Source organism: Balaenoptera physalus, assembly GCF_965194825.1.
Source record: "Balaenoptera physalus genome assembly, chromosome: 13".
Taxonomy (NCBI): Eukaryota; Metazoa; Chordata; class Mammalia; order Artiodactyla; family Balaenopteridae; genus Balaenoptera; species Balaenoptera physalus.
Genome location: NC_138892.1, coordinates 26,062,903 through 26,083,128, shown reverse-complemented (window position 1 = coordinate 26,083,128; position 20,226 = coordinate 26,062,903). Strand labels below are relative to the sequence as shown.

Genomic DNA, 20,226 nt, shown 5'->3' with positions numbered 1-20,226 from the left:
AATAAACCTCTACTTTGACTCTTTTTCTTCTCTTAGGGGTGTGAATGCCTTCAGGAATAATTCTGATTTTAAAAACTTTGAACAGTCATTAAAATACCTGTCCCAGGGAACTCCCTGGCAGTCTAATGGTTAGGACTCCGCACTTTCACTGCCAAGCATGCGGGTTCGATCCCTAGGTAGGGGAACTAAGATCCTGCAAGCCAAGAGGCACAGCCAAAAAAAATTTAAAAATAAAAAATAAAATAAAATAGCGGCCCCATACTATGTTATAGTGGCATCATTTCTTCTTATATCACCATAAAAATCAGTCTTCAATGAAAACTTAAACAAATAAACCAACAATTTCTGGTATTAGATGTCCTTTGAAAGCATCTATGACAAGTATCACTCTTTTCTTTAATAGCATATCTATTGCAAATGGTGCTAATATTTTATCTGCTATTATTCCTAAGGGTGGAAGAGACACTGAGAGGTTAATGGGCTTGCCCACATCCCATCTTGGTCACCAGACCAGAAATCAAATCTTTTTGGTCCAGGAGATTCCATCCTATACTTGTGTCTCTTTCATTGCTCTTAGAGATGATCCATAACATAGGCAAAGTACCAATATCATCTTAATTTTTAAATAAAGTCTTTTGAAAAAGAGTAATTTTAAAGTGGAGAAATCTTATATCACCTCTTCAGCCAGGTGATGTCACCAGTCATAAAACATGATGATAGTAAGTACCCTTGATATGATATGAGGAGAATGGCACTTAACCTCTGTGATATTCCTCCCCAAAACCCACAACCCCAGTCTAACCATGAAAAAAAAAAAAGAACGTCAAAGTCCTACAGTGGGGCAACCTACAATATACCTGACCAGTATACTTCAAAACTGTCAAAATCATCAAATACAAGGAAAGTCTGAGAAACTGTCACAGCTAAGAGGAGTCTAAGAAAACATGACAAATGTAGTACGGTATCCTGGAACAAAAAAGGATATTAAGTAAAAATCAGGGAAAGCTATGGACTGCAGTTGATGTATAAATACTACTAGTTCATTAATTATAACAACTGTATCACACTAATGTAGAATATTAATAACATGAGAAACTGTGTGTTTGGAGATTATATGGGAACTCTCTATACTAAATGCTCAATATTTCTGTAAACACAAAACTGTTCTAAAAAAAAAAATCGAGTCTGTTAATTAAGAAAATACAGAAATTAAAGTATGGATAATGTTATACTTTTTTTAGTGACTTCCGTCTTTCTGATAAGATAATTTTATATATCCTATCCATTTTCTACTGTAGCTGTTTCTAAAAATAATATAAATTATGTAATTGGAAGAATAATAGAACCGATCAGGATACATAGGCATAATTTTGTATCTTATGAATTTGGAGTTTTTCAATCCTAAAAGGGATTTTTTTAAATCAGTTTTTTCATCACAAAATACAGAGCCCAATTTTAAGTTGGCACTCACCCTCCTCAAAGTCTCTGGAGGCAAACTTAAGGGTTCATTGTATTTGTATTTAAACATAGCAACCAATGGTAAAAACAGTTGCATAACCATGATAGACTGCTTGCTACATCAATGAAGATGTAGTTGATTGACAAAAGAGGAAGCAAAAGTGACAAAGCTGGCAGCTAGAATATCAACTTCTTGATTTGGCAGCTGCTTGTTCAAGGCACAGGCATCTTGGTCCTGGAAACTGCAGCTACAGAATTCTGTAGATGCTCCTGATTTGGAAGTTTCCTAACTGTGCAGAAGCAGAAGGTCACATAGAAGAAGTTCTGAAGCATGCTCCAGTAGTTATTCTTGGAAACCTGACCTACAAGTGTTTCTTCTTCAGCCTTTCTAACAGTTCTTTGAGCTCTCTACATTCTTTGCTAAATCCTCTCCTGCCCGAACTAGCCAGGTTGGCTCTTACTGTAAGCCACTAAAAACCCACCAAAATATATGGGTGTGAGGATGTTTGAGGAAAAGAATAGTGGCTCGTAGGCGAGGGCAGCACATAACTTTATGCAAGATTTTTTCCTACTGAACATGCAGGACATAAAGTCTTAATGTTCAGGACTTACACTTATGATATGCTTTTTATGTTTTTCAAGGGTAAGATAAAAAGAAACTCTAGTTATTTACCTGGAGGTGTTGTGCAGACAAATCAGGAGTTGTAAAAATAAACTGGTTGACACCTGTTGCATCTGGGGTTGTGAGGAAAACTTTTCCTGGAGTAGAATCTTGCCTGGACAGAATGACTTTGCTTGGAGTAGATCCACTGTGATTTGTCAGAATGAACTGTTTGCCTTGGGTATTATGATCAAGTGCTGTCACAATCTGGATTTTCTGGCCAGTTTGCTGCTCTGTAACAATCTAACACAATCATGTCATTAGTAATCAAGTCAACTTAATCTTTTTTCTTCTCTAAGCACAATTTTCTCATACCTTCAGACAAAGCTAGACTAGAAAAGCATACCATTACATACATACATTCAATATAATACACATACACACACACCATTAAATCTAGCAATTCTACTTCAACATCCTATCTTACAGAAATAAACAAATGTGCAAATAAAGGTACAATAGTAAGAACACATGGACCTCACTATTTTGATTCCTTCCCTTCCTCTCCTTTTCACCTTCCATTTACACAAACATATATTGGGTACATTCTATTTGCCAATCACTGTTCTGAGTCCTTGGAAACAGCAATAAACAAAATTTTTATTCTCATAAAGCTTTTATTTTAGTGAGGAAAGGCAGATAAAAACCAAGTAAGCAAATAATACTGTCAGGTGGTATTAAGTGCTACAAAGTAAAATAAAGCAGAATAAGGTGAGAGAGTCATTGATGGAATGACAGTGATGAGGAGATGACATTTTTGCACATAGCTGAGTGAAGTAGCAGACCAAGGCTTAGAACTAGCTAGGGGAAGTGCATCCCAGGGAGAAGCAGCAGCCTGTGGGGCAGGAATAGTGTGTTCCATACATCTGAGGCAAGAGCACATCAAGAGAGCTGTGTGAGTGAAACAGAATGGGAGAGAGAGATTTATGGTAGGAGGTGGGATCTGAGAGACAAAATGGGCCAGACTGAATAGGACTTTGTAGGCCATAAAATGACTGATTTCCTACTGGATGACATGGAGATCCACTGAAGGGTTTACAGAGAAGAGAAGTGGCAGGATCTCTTGCAAATAGGATCATTCTAGATTTAGTGTGAAGACCAGACTATGAATGTTCAAGAACAGAATTAAGGGAGGCCAGATAGGATGCTATTGCACAGACACTGGCAGCACTTGGGTATCGTATATGGGCAGAGATATAGGCTGAGATCAGGGTAGCAGCCATGCTAGCCGTGAAGAACGATTAGATCTGGGATATTTTATAAGGGAGAGCTGACAAGATATGTTGATGGATTGGAAGTGGAATATGAGGAAAGAAGAGTCGAGGATGACTATAAAATTTTGGCCTGACCAACTAGGAGGACAGAATTGCCATCTACTGAGATGGAGTAGTCTGGGGAAGAGCAAGTTCACGAACAAAAAGAACAGCCTAGCATTGATAGTTTTTGTTGTTGCTAGGCAAATACTTTACAGAATAAACTCATTAAGCCAATTAAATTCCTTGATTCAATTTTAAAATGGCAAAGCTGATTTGTTTCCAACTTTTTTCTATTTCTCTGAAATTATTTTCATCAAGACTATTTTCTATGCAAAATTTACAGCAAAGTTCTGAATCACTAATTACTGTCTAGAGCAGACGGTACTGATTATGGCTGCTGCCAATTTGAGTTTCCTTTGTCGACCATTATTTCTACCATATCCTATTTTTCTGGCTGCAGTTTTAACTGTTGTCAATTTTATTTTGCATAGGTTATTTCTACCAAGTCTAGTCTCCATCTTCCTCTCTCACAATTTCTGCAATTTTCAATAACTATAAGATGTGACTTTGAATCAGTTCATCTATAATTTTATCATGTAAAGTTTATGTTGTTGTAAATTTTATTTTAGAATATTTCTATCAGAAATATTCACTGTAAACTGAATAAAAATCTAATGGCTCGGGGGCTTCCCTGGTGGCGCAGTGGTTGAGAATCTGCCTGCCAATGCAGGGGACACAGGTTCGAGGCCCTGGTCTGGGAAGATCCCACATGCCACGGAGCAACTAAGCCCGTGAGCCACAACTACTGAGCCTGCGCTCTAGAGCCCGCGAGCCACAACTACTGAAGCCCGCACACCTAGAGCCCGTGCTCCACAACAAGAGAAGCCACCGCAATGAGAAGCACACACACCACAACGAAGAGTAGCCCTGCTTCCTGCAACTAAAAGTCCGTGTGCAACAACGAAGACCCAATGCAGCCAAAAATTAATAAAATAAATTTATTAAAAAAATAAAATAAATTTATTAAAATAATAAAATAAAATAAAAATAACCCATTAAATGTTAACATAAGTAACATATTTAACAAAAAATAAGTAATTTTCCAAACAAAAGAAAATTCAATGGGAAGAGTGGCACTGATTTACATTTTTGCAAACTGCTTTAATATCTGGCTTAATAGAAGCTGGATTCTCATACCTACCTGGGCATTCAATCTGCTGCAATATGTTGTTTTGGTTAAAATATATGAAGAAAATCAAGCCTTACATTTATTGGGTAAAAGAGGGAAGAATATCTTAACTGTTTCTTCAAACTGTGTAAACTGTTCTTTAATAAGACACCAAAACTTGACAAGTGATAGCTTCTTTATTTTTATTTATTTATTTATTTTTTCTTTAATCTGTGATTGCCTTCCTCTGTGGAGTGATAGCTTTTTTAGAGGTTAGTTGCAATGTGGAATCAGAAACTATATATTAAAATCTATCCTGCAATGTGAATCCTTTACTCATGAGTGATTGTGTAACATCGTGCTTTGGTCATTTGGGAAACACTGGTTCAGTGAGTTATGTACACCTTTTAAATGTTGACATATTTCATCATACAATATCACATGACATGCAGCCTCTGGAAAATTGCACCATATACTTGTGAGAGAATGACAGTGAAAAGGCAAATACTGTAACATTTTAGTATTATTATGAGAATGGTTTTGACCTTGCTGACTCTCTGCAAGAGTTCCTAGATGATACTTTGAAAACCTTTAGATTATGGTACCTCTTACTAGGACATAACTTTTTAAAAAAATGAAGACCTATCTGTTGACATGGATGTCCTTCTACGGGTCCATTAAACCTCGGATTCCACACCTGTCAGAAACATTCCCTGGCTAGATCCTCACTCTACCACAACTCTTCATTAGTTGTTTTTCTTCTGTGCTCCCATAACACCCTATACAATTATCACAGCACTTACCATATCCTATTATGATTGTCCAATTATTCAACGTCTCTCACCAGATCAAAGCGAACTTTTTATTTTTAGGGTTTTTTTTAACATCTTTATTGGAGTATAATTGTTTTACATCGCTGTGTTAGTTTCTGCTGTATAACAAAGTGAATCAGCTATACGTATACATATATCCCCATATCCCCTCCCTCTTGCGTCTCCCTCCCACCCCTCTAGGTGGTCACAAAGCACCCAGCTGATCTCCCTGTGTTATGCGGCTGCTTCCCACCAGCTATCTATTTTACATTTGGTAGTGTATATATGTCAATGTCACTCTCTCACTTCGTCCCAGCTTACCCTTCCCCCTCTCCGTGTCCTCAAGTCCATTCTCTACGTCTGTGTCTTTATTCCTGTCCTGTCCCTAGGTTCTTCGGAACCTTTTTTTTTTTTTTTAGATTCCATATATATGTGTTAGCATACAGTATTTGTTTTTCTCTTTCTGATTTACTTGATCAAAGTGCACTTGAAGTCAAGGGTATCTTTTATCTCTGTACCACCAAAACTTAGCATATACTACACTTGGTATAAATAAGTTTGGTGAAGCAGTGAATGAACGGTAAACTAGACATACCTCTCCCATCTGTTGTTCAATAATTTGATGTGCAATTTCTTCTATGGTTGCCATGATTTAATTGCCAAGTGTCCTGCCAAAAGTAAAAAGATGCTTTTTTACAATTATACCCATAAAACATATTTACTGAAGAATTTACAAATGGAATTATATGATAGGATTTGCTTCAAAATAATCCAGCTGTGTGGGTGGGGGTGGCAAGGAATAAAAAAAACAAGAATGGCCACGTGCTGACAATTACTGAAGACTGCTGAAGTTTATACAGGGGTTCATAAAACTATTCACTGTGCTTTTATAAATTCTGAAAACGTCTATTAAAAAAACCCAAACTATTCAATACCAAACAATTTCACTTTTCAAAGATACTGAAGCCTAAACTGCAGACCGCTGATATAGATTAGGAGTAGTTTATTAACTGAATAAGGGCAACCCAGCCTGGAAAAAAACCCCACATCACTGTAGTCATTTAACACACTTTTAAAGCAGTATATTGTAAAAGCTGACAAAATAACTGCATTCATTCAGAAGACTAGATTTCTCTAGAATTTTGTGATTGTTCTTCATTGTTCTATTAATTTGAATTTTAACGTAAAACTGTCTTCAAATGGATTTGAGAGCCACTAAGATTAATGCGTTGACTTCGGCTTTTGCTTTTTCTCTGTATCAGTTAGTCAAGAATACAAAAATTATTTCTGACTTTATCATTATTATATACTATCATAAATTCACTAATATTCTGTAATTATAATATTAATTGCCAAATTGAATTATTTCTTTCCATTTCTTTTAAAACCTTAAATGCTTCAATTACTTGTTCTAAAAGCAATATACAATATTAGATTAATTACTCAACTCTCTCTCACTAGATTGAAAAGTAGTGCCCTCAACCTCTCTGGAACCAACCAAGGAGACAGTTACTTCCCAGGTCTGTGTGCTCTGGGTCCATGATGGCAGTGGCAGCCCTCCCAAACTCTGACCCATCTTTGGGGGGTCATTCTTCCCTTTTCTTGAAGGATAACACATGTTCAAAACTGAATAGCTCTATTGCCCATCCAGTAGAGTCCCAGATATCCAATAGCCTTCATTCGTTTCATCCCATCTCTGTCCCCTTCAGTCCAAGCTGGCAGCATTTCTGCTGGCATGAAATTCTCAGAAGTCTTGCTGCCTCCCATGCAATTCATGGGGGTCCAAGCCATCAGACAAGAGAGTCCTGTACAGATCTCTTCTGGATAACTGCATCTCTATTCCTGGCTTGTGCTGTATGTAGATCTCAAGGACACTGCTAATGTTGTAGTATTCTGAACAAGGCCGCTTATTTTCTCCCACAAGAAAAACTCTTCTTCTGAGATTCATTTAAGCCAGTTACACTACATTTTAGTGACTTTTATTGTCATTCATTCATTTCTGTTCCAATTTCATTACTCACTGATGATCTGACACTGATTGTTGTCCCTTTCCTGCCATTCTCCCAGTTTCCTGACCTCAAAGTCCATTAACGTTCGCCCAAATGCTACTTTAATATTGTGCTGCCAGATTGCTCTAACATATATATTTAATAAAATTTTAGCTCCTAATATTCTTCAAAGCCTTTCCTTTAACTATAGGACATGAGGTGTCCTTTTATTTGTTTGTTTGTTTATTTATTTATGGCTCTGTTGGGTCTTCGTTGCTGTGTGCGGGCTTTCTATAGTTGCGTCGAGCAGGGGCTACGCTTCCTTGCAGTGCGCGGGCTTCTTATTGCAGTGGCTTCTCTTGTTGCAGAGCATGGGCTCTAGGCGCGCGGGCTCAGTAGTTGTGGCTCGCAGGCTCTAGGGCGCAGGTTCAGTAGTTGTGGTGCACGGGCTTAGTTGCTCCGCGTCGTGTGGGATCTTCCCGGACCAGGGCTTGAACCCATGTCCCCTGCATTGGCAGGCAGATTCTTAACCACTGTGCCACCAGTGAAGTCCATGGATGTGAGGTGTCATCTGTTAAACCTTACATTCTAGCCATATGCACTACTTGTAATTCCTTGAATTTACCATGTTCCTTCATGTTTCCATGTCTTTGCTAATGGCTTCTCTACCATGAATGCTATGGAATCACTAGATCAACATGTTTGTTTTCCAAGACTAAATTTAACTCAAAAAACTGAGGAAAACTAAGCATTCTTTACATATTGTTGATGTAAGTCTAAATTGTTATAATATTTCTAGAAAGAAATTTGCGTATGTCTATGAAGTGCCTTAAAATGTCTATGAAGTGCCTTAAAAATGTTCATACTCATTGATCCAATCATTCATTCAATATTCTTCCATTCAACAAATACTTGTTGAGTGCTTACTATGAGCCAGGCATTTTTCTAAATGTTAGGGATTGAGCAGGGAGTATTAAAACAAACTTCCCCTTGTAAAATTTATATTTTGGTGGGGTGAAACAGACAACAAATTTCAGCTACTCCCAGAATTGACTTTCCTGGATGAATATTTAATATACACAAACTGTGTATATGAAAAGCCCCTAGAAGGCAAGAATCAACTTTGTGTCAGCACCTTTGACAAATAGCAAGATCTCAGGATGCTTACACAACTGAAACACATCCTCAGTCTCCTGTTTCAGAAGTATCAATGTCTCTAATGGTCAAAGAATAAAGTTTCAGCCCTTCTCCTGGTATTTTTTCAGTATTTACTAAGCCCCTATAACATGCCTGCCACTGCAGGCACAAAGCAGCATTCCTTTATAGTCTGACTTCCTCATCTTCTCATTTTATCTCTTACCAGTCCCAGAGGGGCCTCTGTTCAGGACAACTGGAATGCTGTTTATTCCCCAATATACAGTGCCAAGCTCCTCTTCCCCTCATTTAAATTTCCCCACCTCTAAAACTCAGTTCTAACTTTTTTTGTTTTTAATCCAATCTTTCTAGATGGGTACAGCATTTATTGTGTATACTAAGGTTGTTAACAAGGACTCAAGAACAAACTTCTGTTTACTTCTAATATTGTATGCAAAATTTTATGGGAAGGTGCATTTTTCTAGAGAGAGTCCATGGCTTTCATAAAAGATTTTAAGAGGGTGTAGAGGGTCCTATATGACTTTTAAAAGGTACATGATTATATATACTGTTAATCCTTTATCATATGCGGTTTCTTTTGTCTTTTCTATTCCCCAGGAGTAGAAATTATATTTTGTGTAGCACACATACAAAGAGTAGATATTTTGGGAATGTCTGCTGCCTTTGATTTCCTAAAAAAAGATTGAGATGCCCCTACAAAGAATGATGAAATTACATTTTATGCAATCCACTTTTTAATAAGAATAAATAGAAATATCTCCTTTAGATCTACCAAACTGACACATAAGCAAAATCTAAAATCAATCATTGTGTATCAACCAACCGCACAGCAGACACTGTTCAAAAACCCTCCAAAGTCGAAGGCCTATTTACATGTTCCGGAGGCAAAAAACCCCTAAAGGGCTTAATTTCAAGTCCTTTTGCTTTTCCTTTCCAGTTATTATTATTTTTTTTTTAAACAGCTGACGTATTTAGTGAAGGTTACGAGACAGGTTTGGCAACATTTGTCATTCGTAAAACGGCATCTGCTGGAGTCGGAGGTAGTTTCTTAACAAAAGAGCTACTGGAAGCTTGGACATGCCCACTGCACTGAGGACCCTTGGCCGTTCCATTTTATTTCTCAAAAGATACAGGTCCAAAGGCAGCGGCCACTCCCGCCCCCATCGGTCGTGAAAGATGAGAGCACTATTCTGTCCGTCCTGTGTAAGCACGAGAACCAGCCAGAGGCTCGCGGTGAAAAGGATGCGGGCCTCAGCTCGCGGCCACTCGCCGCCAGGCCGGCCTTTCCGCATCCCGCCCGCACTCGAGCCCACGCGGCGTCCCGGGCCCGGGGGCGGCGCGCGGCTCCCGCAGGCGGGGGAAGCGGCAACGCCGCCGAGACGGAAGCTTTCCCTGTAGGTGAAAGGTCAGAGGCGCCGCGAGAGAGGCTGCCGTGCGCGCCGAGCCGTTCGGGGACTCCCTCTCGCGCCCGCCGCCCCAGCCCCTCTCCGGGCTCCCGGCCCCGCGTCCAGCTCCGGCTCCGGCCTCGGCCTCTCTCGGAGCCCCGGGCACTCCGTCCCGCTGCTGCGGCCGCTCTCTGCGCTCCCAGCCCGCCCTGAGCAGCACGCCGCGGCACTGCCGGAGGGCGGATTCTGCCGGCCGAAGCCGCGGGCTTTTGGGAACGCTGGGGGCGCGTCCGTTGGCACTTGGGAGGAAGGGACTTCCCCACGGCCCCCGCCGCAGCCGCTTTTCTCCTCACCCGTCCCTTCTTACCGGCGCTTCTCTGCCGAGCTACGTCCTTCGCCGGGCGTAGACGACAGCCCCGCTGCAGCGGCTGCTGGGCGGCGGGGGGGCTCCGGGAAGAGACAGGTTGGAGAAAGCTGAAGGGGGGAGGGTTAAAAAAAAGTGGGGGCAGGGAGCTTTCTGGGTTTGGGTATTGGGGGGGGTCAGAGTTCGTGACCCCTCCCTCGGCTCCTCGGTGCGCGCTCCCGTCTGCGCCTGCGCACGAGTGCAGTGGAGAGGCGGCGAGAGGAGGTAGTGACGTTCCCCGGGTAGAGGGATGAGAGAACCCAGCCTCTGGAGGTCGACTGCCCCCTATCGGATGGGAGGGAGACTGCCTCGCCGCAGCTGTGCGTCCCTATCCGGGACTTCGAGAAGCCGCGTGGCCTTAGCGTTCCGTTTGCAAAAGGCGATCGTTAAAGGAAGTTTTGAGACTGTTCAGATTTGAGCCAGGATAGATAACCCAATCAGTTTTAGACAGTTCGGTTTCTAATTTGTGGTGAAGTGGGCTCTGTTTCAGGCTCTTAGCTTGGACTAAACGGCTTATTAGAGGACTAACAAAACGGTAGATACCGATAAAGTATTTTAAATAACCTTAAATAAAACAAGCTGGGGCATAGTCCTCTATAGTAAGGCTAAGTTTTACTTATAAAGTCTTGTGAGTAAATAGGCATAAGGGCTAAATGGAGCTAGAATATAATATAATCACTTAGAATGAAAGCTTCCGAAGACTGGCTTCAGTCTGTTTCGTTCAGCGGTGTATTCCCAAGCTTATAGGACAGTGCCTAATGGTCAATGAAGATTTGAGAAATGAGGCGTTGACGGAACTTCACGTTCTGATAGTGGCTCCTGAGGCACCGAGGTGTGGCAGCAAGGGCTGCCCTGTGTGCAAAGCACTGTGTGGTTTAGATTTTGAGAAGGGGGTCCTCAAAATGTCTTTTAGTTTTGATTGGCACTAGAAAAGCAGTCACGGATTCAGGCCAGAAACCCAAGTCAGGGAAAACAAAAGTGCACTGGTAAGGAGAACATCTCCTCTGTCATTTCCCTCTGGAACTAGGCGGCTGGACAAAGAAAAGGCAAGCAAAAACCCCTAACAAGTAAAAATATGCTCTATGTCTCATTCTCCAGAAGTCTCCCTCTTCCTTTTAGTACCGTTTGTTGTGTGTTTGGTTGTATTAAGGCAGCCCCTCCTCCATCCACCCAAATTTGGGATCAAATCGTTAAGTTTGTCCCAAAGGCAGAAGCTAAGAAAGTATACTATAGGTCCAATGGGAAAAGGCAATCTGAGACCTTTCCTCTATTCTCAGTGCCTAATACGCCATTTGGGGAGTATCTTTTGTGAGTGAAAAAGAGCTTCCCCTAATTATGATTCAGGAAAACAGGTCAGTGTGGTTCATCTTTAAATGTGTGACTATAAAAAAATTATGGTTTAAAAGACATCATCACACCAAAAGTAGATTTAGTAAATTTATTGTGTATAAATACATATTAACATTATTTACAGTGCTAATATTTTATTTATAAAGGACCTATATATCTATATGGACAATAAGATACAAACTATATTATCACTTTAAGTAAAAAGTGTTTCTATAAATTTGTCATTTAAAAAAATAGTATTTAAAGATTGGTTCTTAACATGCTATGACCAACTCATATAAAAGAACCCCCCCCAAAAAAAGAGGGAATTTGATATTGAGGCTTTTTGAAAATCTACTACTACATTTATCTTAAAACAAAACAAAAATCCTAGTAGAAAATTTCCATTAGAAAATAACATTAAAAGTGGCATAGGCTCCAGAATGATTTGTGTATTAGAGGCATTCAAAAAAAAAAAAAAAAAAGAGATCCATTTGAGTTAATTTAACTCACCAAATACTGGGTGTCCAGTGCATGCAAGGCACTCTGCCAGATGCTGAGGAGGAATCTCAAATGAACAAGATACAGTTGCTGTTCTCAAGGCTAGGATGTTGATAAGCACCATAAGAAAGTCTGTTTAGGAGCTAAAGGCTATGGAAGCATAGAGGAAGGAGACAGTAGATCTAAGGAGGAACAGGGAGAGAAGGACTGGGATCAACTGTTACAGAGAAGTCTTGGATAAATAGGCAGAAATGGAGGTGGGGGAAAGGATGAAGAAAAACAAAATGATGTGAACAGAGAAAGGTTGGGTTGGGGTTACCTGCAATGTATGATACCTGAGGAAAAGTGTTCCACGCCAAGCCACTCGGAAGCCAGTGAAGGTTGTAAAGAGCAGGGATGAAGCTAGATTAGAACTATGCTTTACAAGATGGCTCTGGCAGTGTTTAAAATGGGACCATGCAAAGAAGGCATTGGAATTAGAAGAAAAGTTATGCCAATCACTGGGAAGAGGTAACAAGGACTTGAGCTAGGGCAGATGCAATAACAGAAGGACAATGAAGACAGAAAGGATACAAAGGTGATTGTAGAGGGTCCCGTTGACACTTGGTGGCAGATTCTGGAGCCTAGAATGGTTTTTCCATTGCAGAACAAAATATACCGATTTGAATGAAAAGAAATTGAGTTGAGTTTTAGGCATGTAAAGTTTAAAGTGCTTAAGATGTAGGTGTCCAACAGGTACTTGCAAATATGGACTTGCAGGATGGTGGAAAGAGCAGGTCTAAGATCTGAGTTATAATGAGGGCACTTTGGGGACTTTGTTTGAGGTGGAGATGACCAGAATCCTGTCCTTACTTTCTTCAACAAATATTTTCACTTAAAAGACACAGGGTAGGTATTCTGTGAGAAACTGACATATTAGATATAGTATCTGTCTTCAAGGAGTGGGCAGTGTAGTAAGAGAAATAGGATTCATCTCTCTGCAAGTTCCAGTGACGATATTTAACTGCAATGGATCTCAAATTTCAAAACCTGAGTACAATGAAAGCACACTCTGAGACATATCAACATATACTGTGATAACATTTACATTTTAACTAAATTACTTAATAGCAGGCTTTCCCTATTTCTAGATATATTCTACCAACCAAATATAACACATACCTTTGGCTAACAAAACTACACTTTAAAGTTTTCTTCAATTAGTTGTTTCATTACAGCTTTATATTAAACAAAGTTTGCTCTGATGATCTCATTTTAAGAAATGCTACTACGTACTCAAAGAATCAAGGTTTTGGTTAAAAAAGAATTAAGTATCTTGGGCAAAGGACAATAGGAGGATACTGGGTACGTTAGGGAACAGGGAAAAAGAGGTTGGGGAGAGGTTCAGAAACGTGGGATGATGCCAAAGATAAACCTTCTCATTCTCCTAGACTTTGGAGGGTCCTCTGCATTTACAGCTGCTACAGATAAAGGAGGAACACTAGTTGGAGACACGTACTAAGAAGGCCAGCCTTCCCCTAGCTTGACCTGGCATGTCTTGTCTAGGTTTCTTTCAGCATCCTTTTGGGCTTAACATTATAACTGCTCTTTTCTCCTCCTTATGAATAAAAGGAGATACTTGAAAAGGATTTGATGGAAGCACATGTATCAGTGTAGTAAATATAGTACTCTTGGGATCTAAGTACTATTTATTTATTTATTAAAGTCTTTATTGAATTTGTTACAATATTGCTTCTGCTTTATGTGTTGGTTTTTTGGCCGTGAGGCATATGGGATCTTAGCTCTCCGACCAGGAATTGAACGCGCACTCCCTGCTTTGGAAGGTGAAGTCCTAACCACTGGACCACCAGGGAAGTCCCTCTAAGTACTATTTATACTTTCTCCTCATTTATAGAATGCATCCAATATTTTTTTTTTTTTTGCTAAAATGTTAGCTATCAAGAGAGGTTTTTAAAAGTAGCCTTACAACAAAATGTATATAATTAGGTTTCTCATTTGACATTGAATGAGCAAGGTTAAATAACTGATCAGCTTCAGTGAAGTTATGAAGGATTGATAAGGCGGAAAGGGAATGTTACTATTCCACATTTAAAACATCTTGGTGGGGAGAGTGGTTCAAGATGGCGGAGTAGAAGGACGTGCACTCACTCCCTCTTGCGAGAGCACCGGAATCACAACTAACTGCTGAACAATCATTGACGGGAAGACACTAGAACTCACCAAAAAAGATACCCCACATCCAAAGACAAAGCAGAAGCCACAATGAGACAGTACGAGGGGCGCAATCACAATAAAATCAAATCCTGTAACTGCTGGGTGGGTGACTCACAAACTGGAGAACACTTATACCACAGAAGTCCACCCAACTGGAGTGAAGGTTCTGAGCCCCACATCAGGCTTCCCAACCTGGGGGTCCGGCAACAGGAAGAGGAATTTCTAGAGAATCAGACTTTGAAGGCTAGCGGGATTTGATTGCAGGACTTTGACAGGACTGGGGGAAACAGAGACTCCACTCTTGGACGGCACACGCAAAGTAGTGTGCACATCAGGACCCAGGGGGAAGGAGCAGTGAACCCATGGGAGACTGAACCAGACCTACCTGCTCATGTTGGAGAGTCTCCTGCAGAGGCAGCGGGTGGCTGTGTCTCACCGTGAGGACAAGCACAGTGGCAGCAGAAGTTCTGGGAAGTACTCCTTGGCGTGAGCCCTCCCAAAGTCCACCATTAGCCCCACCAAAGAGCCGGGTAGGTTCCAGTGTTGGGTCACCTCAGGCCAAACAACCAACAGGGAGGGAACCCAGCCCCACCCATCAGCAGACAAGTGGATTAAAATTTTACTGAGCTATGCCCACCAGAGCAACACCCAGCTCTACCCACCACCAGTCCCTCACATCAGGAAACTTGCACAAGCCTCTTAGAGAGCCTCATCCACCGGAGGGCAGAAGGCAAAAGCAAGAAGAACAACGATCCAGCAGCCTGTGGAACAAAAACCACAATCACAGAAAGATAGACAAGATGAAAAGGCAGAGGGCTATGTACCAGATGAATGAACAAAATAAAACCCCAGAAAAACAACTAAATGAAGTGAAGATAGGAAAACTTCCAGAAAAAGAATTCAGAATAATGATAGTGGAGATGATCCAGGACCTCAGAAAAAGAATGGAGGCAAAGATCGAGAAGATGCAAGAAATGTTTAACAAAGACCTAGAAGAATTAAAGAACAAACAGAGATGAACAATACAATAACTGAAATGAAAAATACACTAGACAGAATCCATAGCAGAACAACTGAGGCAGAAGAAAGGATAAGTGACCTGGAAGACAGAATGGTGGAATTCACTGCCACGGAACAGAATAAAGAAAAAAGAATGAAAAGAAATGAAGACAGCCTAAGAGACCTCTGGGACAACATTAAATGCAACAACATTTGCATTATAGGGGTCCCAGAAGGAGAAGAGAGAGAAAAAAAGACCCAAGAAAATATTTGAAGAGATTATAGTCGAAAACTTCCCTAACATGGGAAAGGAAATAGCCACCCAAGTCCAGGAAGTGCAGAGAGTCCCAGGCAGGATAAACCCAAGGAGAAACACGCTGAGACACATAGTAATCAAATTGACAAAAATTAAAAACAAAGAAAAATTATTGAAAGAAACAAGGGAAAAACGACAAATAACATACAAGGGAACTCCCATAAGGTTAACAGCTGATTTCTCAGCAGAAGCTCTACAAGCCAGAAGGGAGTGGCATGATATATTTAAAGTGATGAAAGGGAAGAACCTACAACCAAGATTACTCTACCCAGCAAGGATCTCATTTAGATTCGACAGAGAAATCAAAAGCTTTACAGTCAACCAAAAGCTAAGAGAATTCAGCACCACCAAACCAGCTCTACAACAAATGCTAAAGGAACTTCTCTAAGTGGGAAACACAAGAGAAGAAAAGGACCTACAAAAACAAACCCATAACAATTCAGAAAATGGTAACAGGAACATACATATCGATAATTACCTTAAACATGAATGGATTAAATGCTCCCACCAAAAGACACAGGCTCGCTGAATGGATACAAAAACAAGACCCATATATATGCTGTCTACAAGAGACCAACTTCAGACCTAGGGACACATACAGAGTGAAAGTGAGGGGATGGAAAAAGATATTCCATGCAAATGGAAATCAAAAGAAAGCTGGAGTAGCAATACTCAGATATAATAGACTTTAAAATAATGTTACAAGAGACAAGGAAGGACACTACATAATGATCAAGAGATCAATCCAAGAAGAAGACATAACAATTATAAATATATATGCACCCAACATAGGAGCACCTCAATACATAAGGCAACTGCTAACAGCTATAAAAGAGGAAATCGACAGTAACACAATAATAGTGGGGGACTTTAATGCCTCACTACACCAATGGACAGATCATACAAACAGAAAATTAATAAGGAAAAACAAGCTTTAAATGACACAATAGACTAGATTTAATTGATATTTATAGGACATTCCATCCAAAAACAGCAGATTACACTTTCTTCTCAAGTGCACATGGAACATTCTCCAGGATAGATCACGTCTTGGGTCACAAATCAAGCCTCAGTAAATTTAAGAAAATTGAAATCATATCAAGCATCTTTTCTGACCACAACGTTATGAGATTAGAAGTCAATTATAGGAAAAAAACTAAAAAACACAAACACATGGAGGCAAAACAACACGTTACTAAATAACCAAGAGATCACTGAAGAAATCAAAGAGGAAATAAAAAAATACCTGGAGACAAATGACAATGAAAACACGACGATCCAAAACCTATGGGATGCAGCAAAAGCAGCTGTAAGAGGGAAGTTTACAGCAATACAAGCCTACCTCAAGAAACAAGAAAAATCTCAAATAAACAATCTAACCTTACACCTAAAGGAACTAAAGAAAGAAGAACAAAAAAACCCAAAGTTAGCAGAAGGAAAGAAATCATAAAGATCAGAGCAGAAATAAATGAAACAGAAACAAAGAAAACAATAGCAAAGATCAATAAAACTGAAAGCTGGTTCTTTGAGAAGATAAACAAAATTGATAAACCATTAGCCAGACTCATCAAGAAAAAGAGGGAGAGGACTCAAATCATAAAATTAGAAATGAAAAAGGAGAAGTTACAACAGACACCGCAGAAATACAAAGCATCCTAAGAGACTACTACAAGTAACTCCATGCCAATAAAATGGACAACCTGGAAGAAATGGACAAATTCTTAGAAAGGTATAACCTTCCCAGACTGAACCAGGAAGAAATAGAAAATATGAACAGACCAATCACAAGTAATGAAATTGAAACTGTGATTAAAAATCTTCCAACAAACAAAAGTCCAGGATCAGATGGCTTCACAGCTGAATTCTGTCAAACATTTAGAGAAGAGCTAACACCCATCCTTCTCAAACTCTTCCAAAAAATTGCAGAGGAAGGAACACTCCCAAACTCATTCTATAAGGCCACCATCACCCTGACACCAAAACCAGACAAAGATACTACAAAAAAAGAAAATTACAGACCAATATCACTGATGAATATAGATGCAAAAATCCTCAACAAAATACTAGCAAACAGAATCCAACAACACATTAAAAGGATCATACACCATGATCAAGTGGGATTTATCCGTGATGCAAGGATTCTTCAGTATACACAAATCAATGTGCTACACCATATTAACAAACTGAAGAATAAAAACCATATGATCATCTCAATAGATGCAGGGAAAGCTTTTGACAAAATTCAACACCCATTTATGATAAAAACTCTCCAGAAACTGGGCATAGAGAGAACCTACCTCAACATAATAAAGGCCATATATGACAAACCCACAGCAAACATCATTCTCAATGGTGAAAAACTGAAAGCATTTCCTCTAAGATCAGGAACAAGACAAGGATGTCCACTCTCTCCACTATTATTCAACATAATTTTGGAAGCCACGGCAATCAGAGAAGAAAAAGAAACAAAAGGAATACAAATTGGAAAAGAAGAAGTAAAACTGTCACTGCTTGCAGGTGACATGATACTATATGTAGAGAACCCTAAAGATGACACCAGAAAACTACTAGAGCTAATCAATGAATTTGGTAAAGTTGCAGGATACAAAGTTAATGCACAGAAATCTCTTGCATTCCTATACACTAATGATGAAAAATCTGAGAGAGAAATTAAGGAAACACTCCCACTTACCACTGCAAGAAAAAGGATAAAATACCTAGGAATAAGCCTACCTAGGGAGATAGAAGACCTGTATGCAGAAAACTATAAGACACTGATGAAAGAAATTAAAGATGATATAAACAGATGGAGAGACATACCATGTTGTTGGATTGGAAGAATCAATATTGTGAAAATGAGTATACTACCCAAAGCAATCTACAGATTCAATGCAATCCCTATCAAATTACCAATGGCATTTTTTACAGAACTAGAACAAAAAATATTAAAATTTGTATGGAGACACAAAAGACCCCGAATAGCCAAAGTAGTCTTGAAGGAAAAAGCGGAGCTGGAGGAATCAGACTCCCTGACTTCAGACTATACTACAAAGCTACAGTAATCAAGGCAATATGGTACTGGCACAAAAACAGAAATATAGATCAACGGAACAGGATAGAAAGCCCAGAGATAAACCCACGCACCTATGGTCAACTAATCTATGGCAAAGGAGGCAAGGATATACAACGGAGAAAAGACAGCCTCTTCAGTAAGTGGTGCTGGGAAAACTGGACAGCTACATGTAAAAGAATGAAATTAGAACAGTCCCTAACACCATACACAAAAATAAACTCAAAATGGATTAGAGACTTAAATGTAAGACCAGACAGTATAAAACTCTTAGAGGAAAACAAAGGAAGAACACTCTTTGACATAAATCACAGCAAGATCTTTTTTGATCCACCTCCTAGAGTAATGGAAATAAAAACAAAAATAAACAAATGGGACCTAATGCAACTTAAAAGCTTTTGCAAAGCAGAGGAAACTACAAACAAGATGAAAAGACAACCCTCAGAATGGGAGAAAGTATTTGCAAATGAATCGATGGACAAAGGATTAATCTCCAAAATATATAAACAGCTCATGCAGCTCAATATTAAAAAAACAAACAACCCAACCAAGAAATGGGCAGAAGATCTAAATAGACATTTCTCCAAAGAAGACATACATATGGCCAAGAAGCACATGAAAAGCTGCTCAACATCACTAATTATTAGAGAAATGCAAATCAAAACTACAATGAGGTGTCACCTCACACCAGTTAGAATGGGCATCATCAGAAAATCTACAAACAACGAATACTGGAGAGGGTGTGGAGAAAAGGGAACCCTCTTGCACTCTTGGTGGGAATGTAAATTGATACAGCCACTATGGAGAACAGTATGGCGGTTCCTTTAAAAACTAAAAATAGAATTACCATATGACCCAGCAATCCCACTACTGGGCATATACCCAGAGAAAACCATAATTCAAAAAGGCACACGCACCCCAATGTTCACTGCAGCACTATTTACAATAGCCAGGTCATGGAAGCGACCTAAATGCCCATCGACAGACGAATGGATAAAGAAGATATGGTACATATATACAATGGAATATTACTCAGCCATAAAAAGGAACGAAGTTGTGTCATTTGTAGAGACGTGGATGGATCTAGAGACTGTCATACAGAGTAAAGTAAGTCAGAAAGAGAAAAACAAATATCGTATATTAACGCATGTATGTGGAACCTAGAAAAATGGTACAGATGAACCAGTTTGCAGGGCAGAAAAAGAGACACAGATGTAGAGAACAAACGTACGGACAGCAAGGGAGGAAAATGGTGGTGGGGGGGTGGTGTGATGAATTGGGAGATTGGGATTGACATATATACACTAATATGTATAAAATGGATAACTAATAAGAACCTGCTCTATAAAAAAATAAATAAGATTAAAAAATTAAAAAAAAAAATCTTGGCGGAGGGGTGCTGGTAATCTGATAGCTTCCTCAAAAGGCACTATATTTTTTAATTTTCAAAGCCCTCCATGGGGTTAAGCCAATAGCTATTATAATCATACATGAGTTAAAAAAAAAATCAT

At 39.6% G+C, this 20,226-nt stretch overlaps 1 protein-coding gene across 8 annotated transcripts in view; it reads right to left on the bottom strand.

The window, feature by feature from the left end:
* NR2C1 (nuclear receptor subfamily 2 group C member 1) overlaps window positions 1-13,552 on the bottom strand; it is a 45,056-nt gene extending 31,504 nt beyond the window's left edge. For all 8 annotated transcript variants that reach the window (XM_082418993.1, XM_082418997.1, XM_082418992.1 and 5 more), the window contains exons 1-3: window positions 10,251-13,552; window positions 5,951-6,023; window positions 2,132-2,362 (exon numbers count right to left, since the gene is read on the bottom strand). In XM_082418993.1, the coding sequence (XP_082275119.1) occupies window positions 2,132-2,362; window positions 5,951-6,004 (285 nt within the window). In that variant the 5' untranslated portion in view covers window positions 6,005-6,023; window positions 10,251-13,552. The remainder of the gene's footprint in view (window positions 1-2,131; window positions 2,363-5,950; window positions 6,024-10,250) is intronic.
* Between the last annotated feature and the right edge of the window lie 6,674 nt (window positions 13,553-20,226).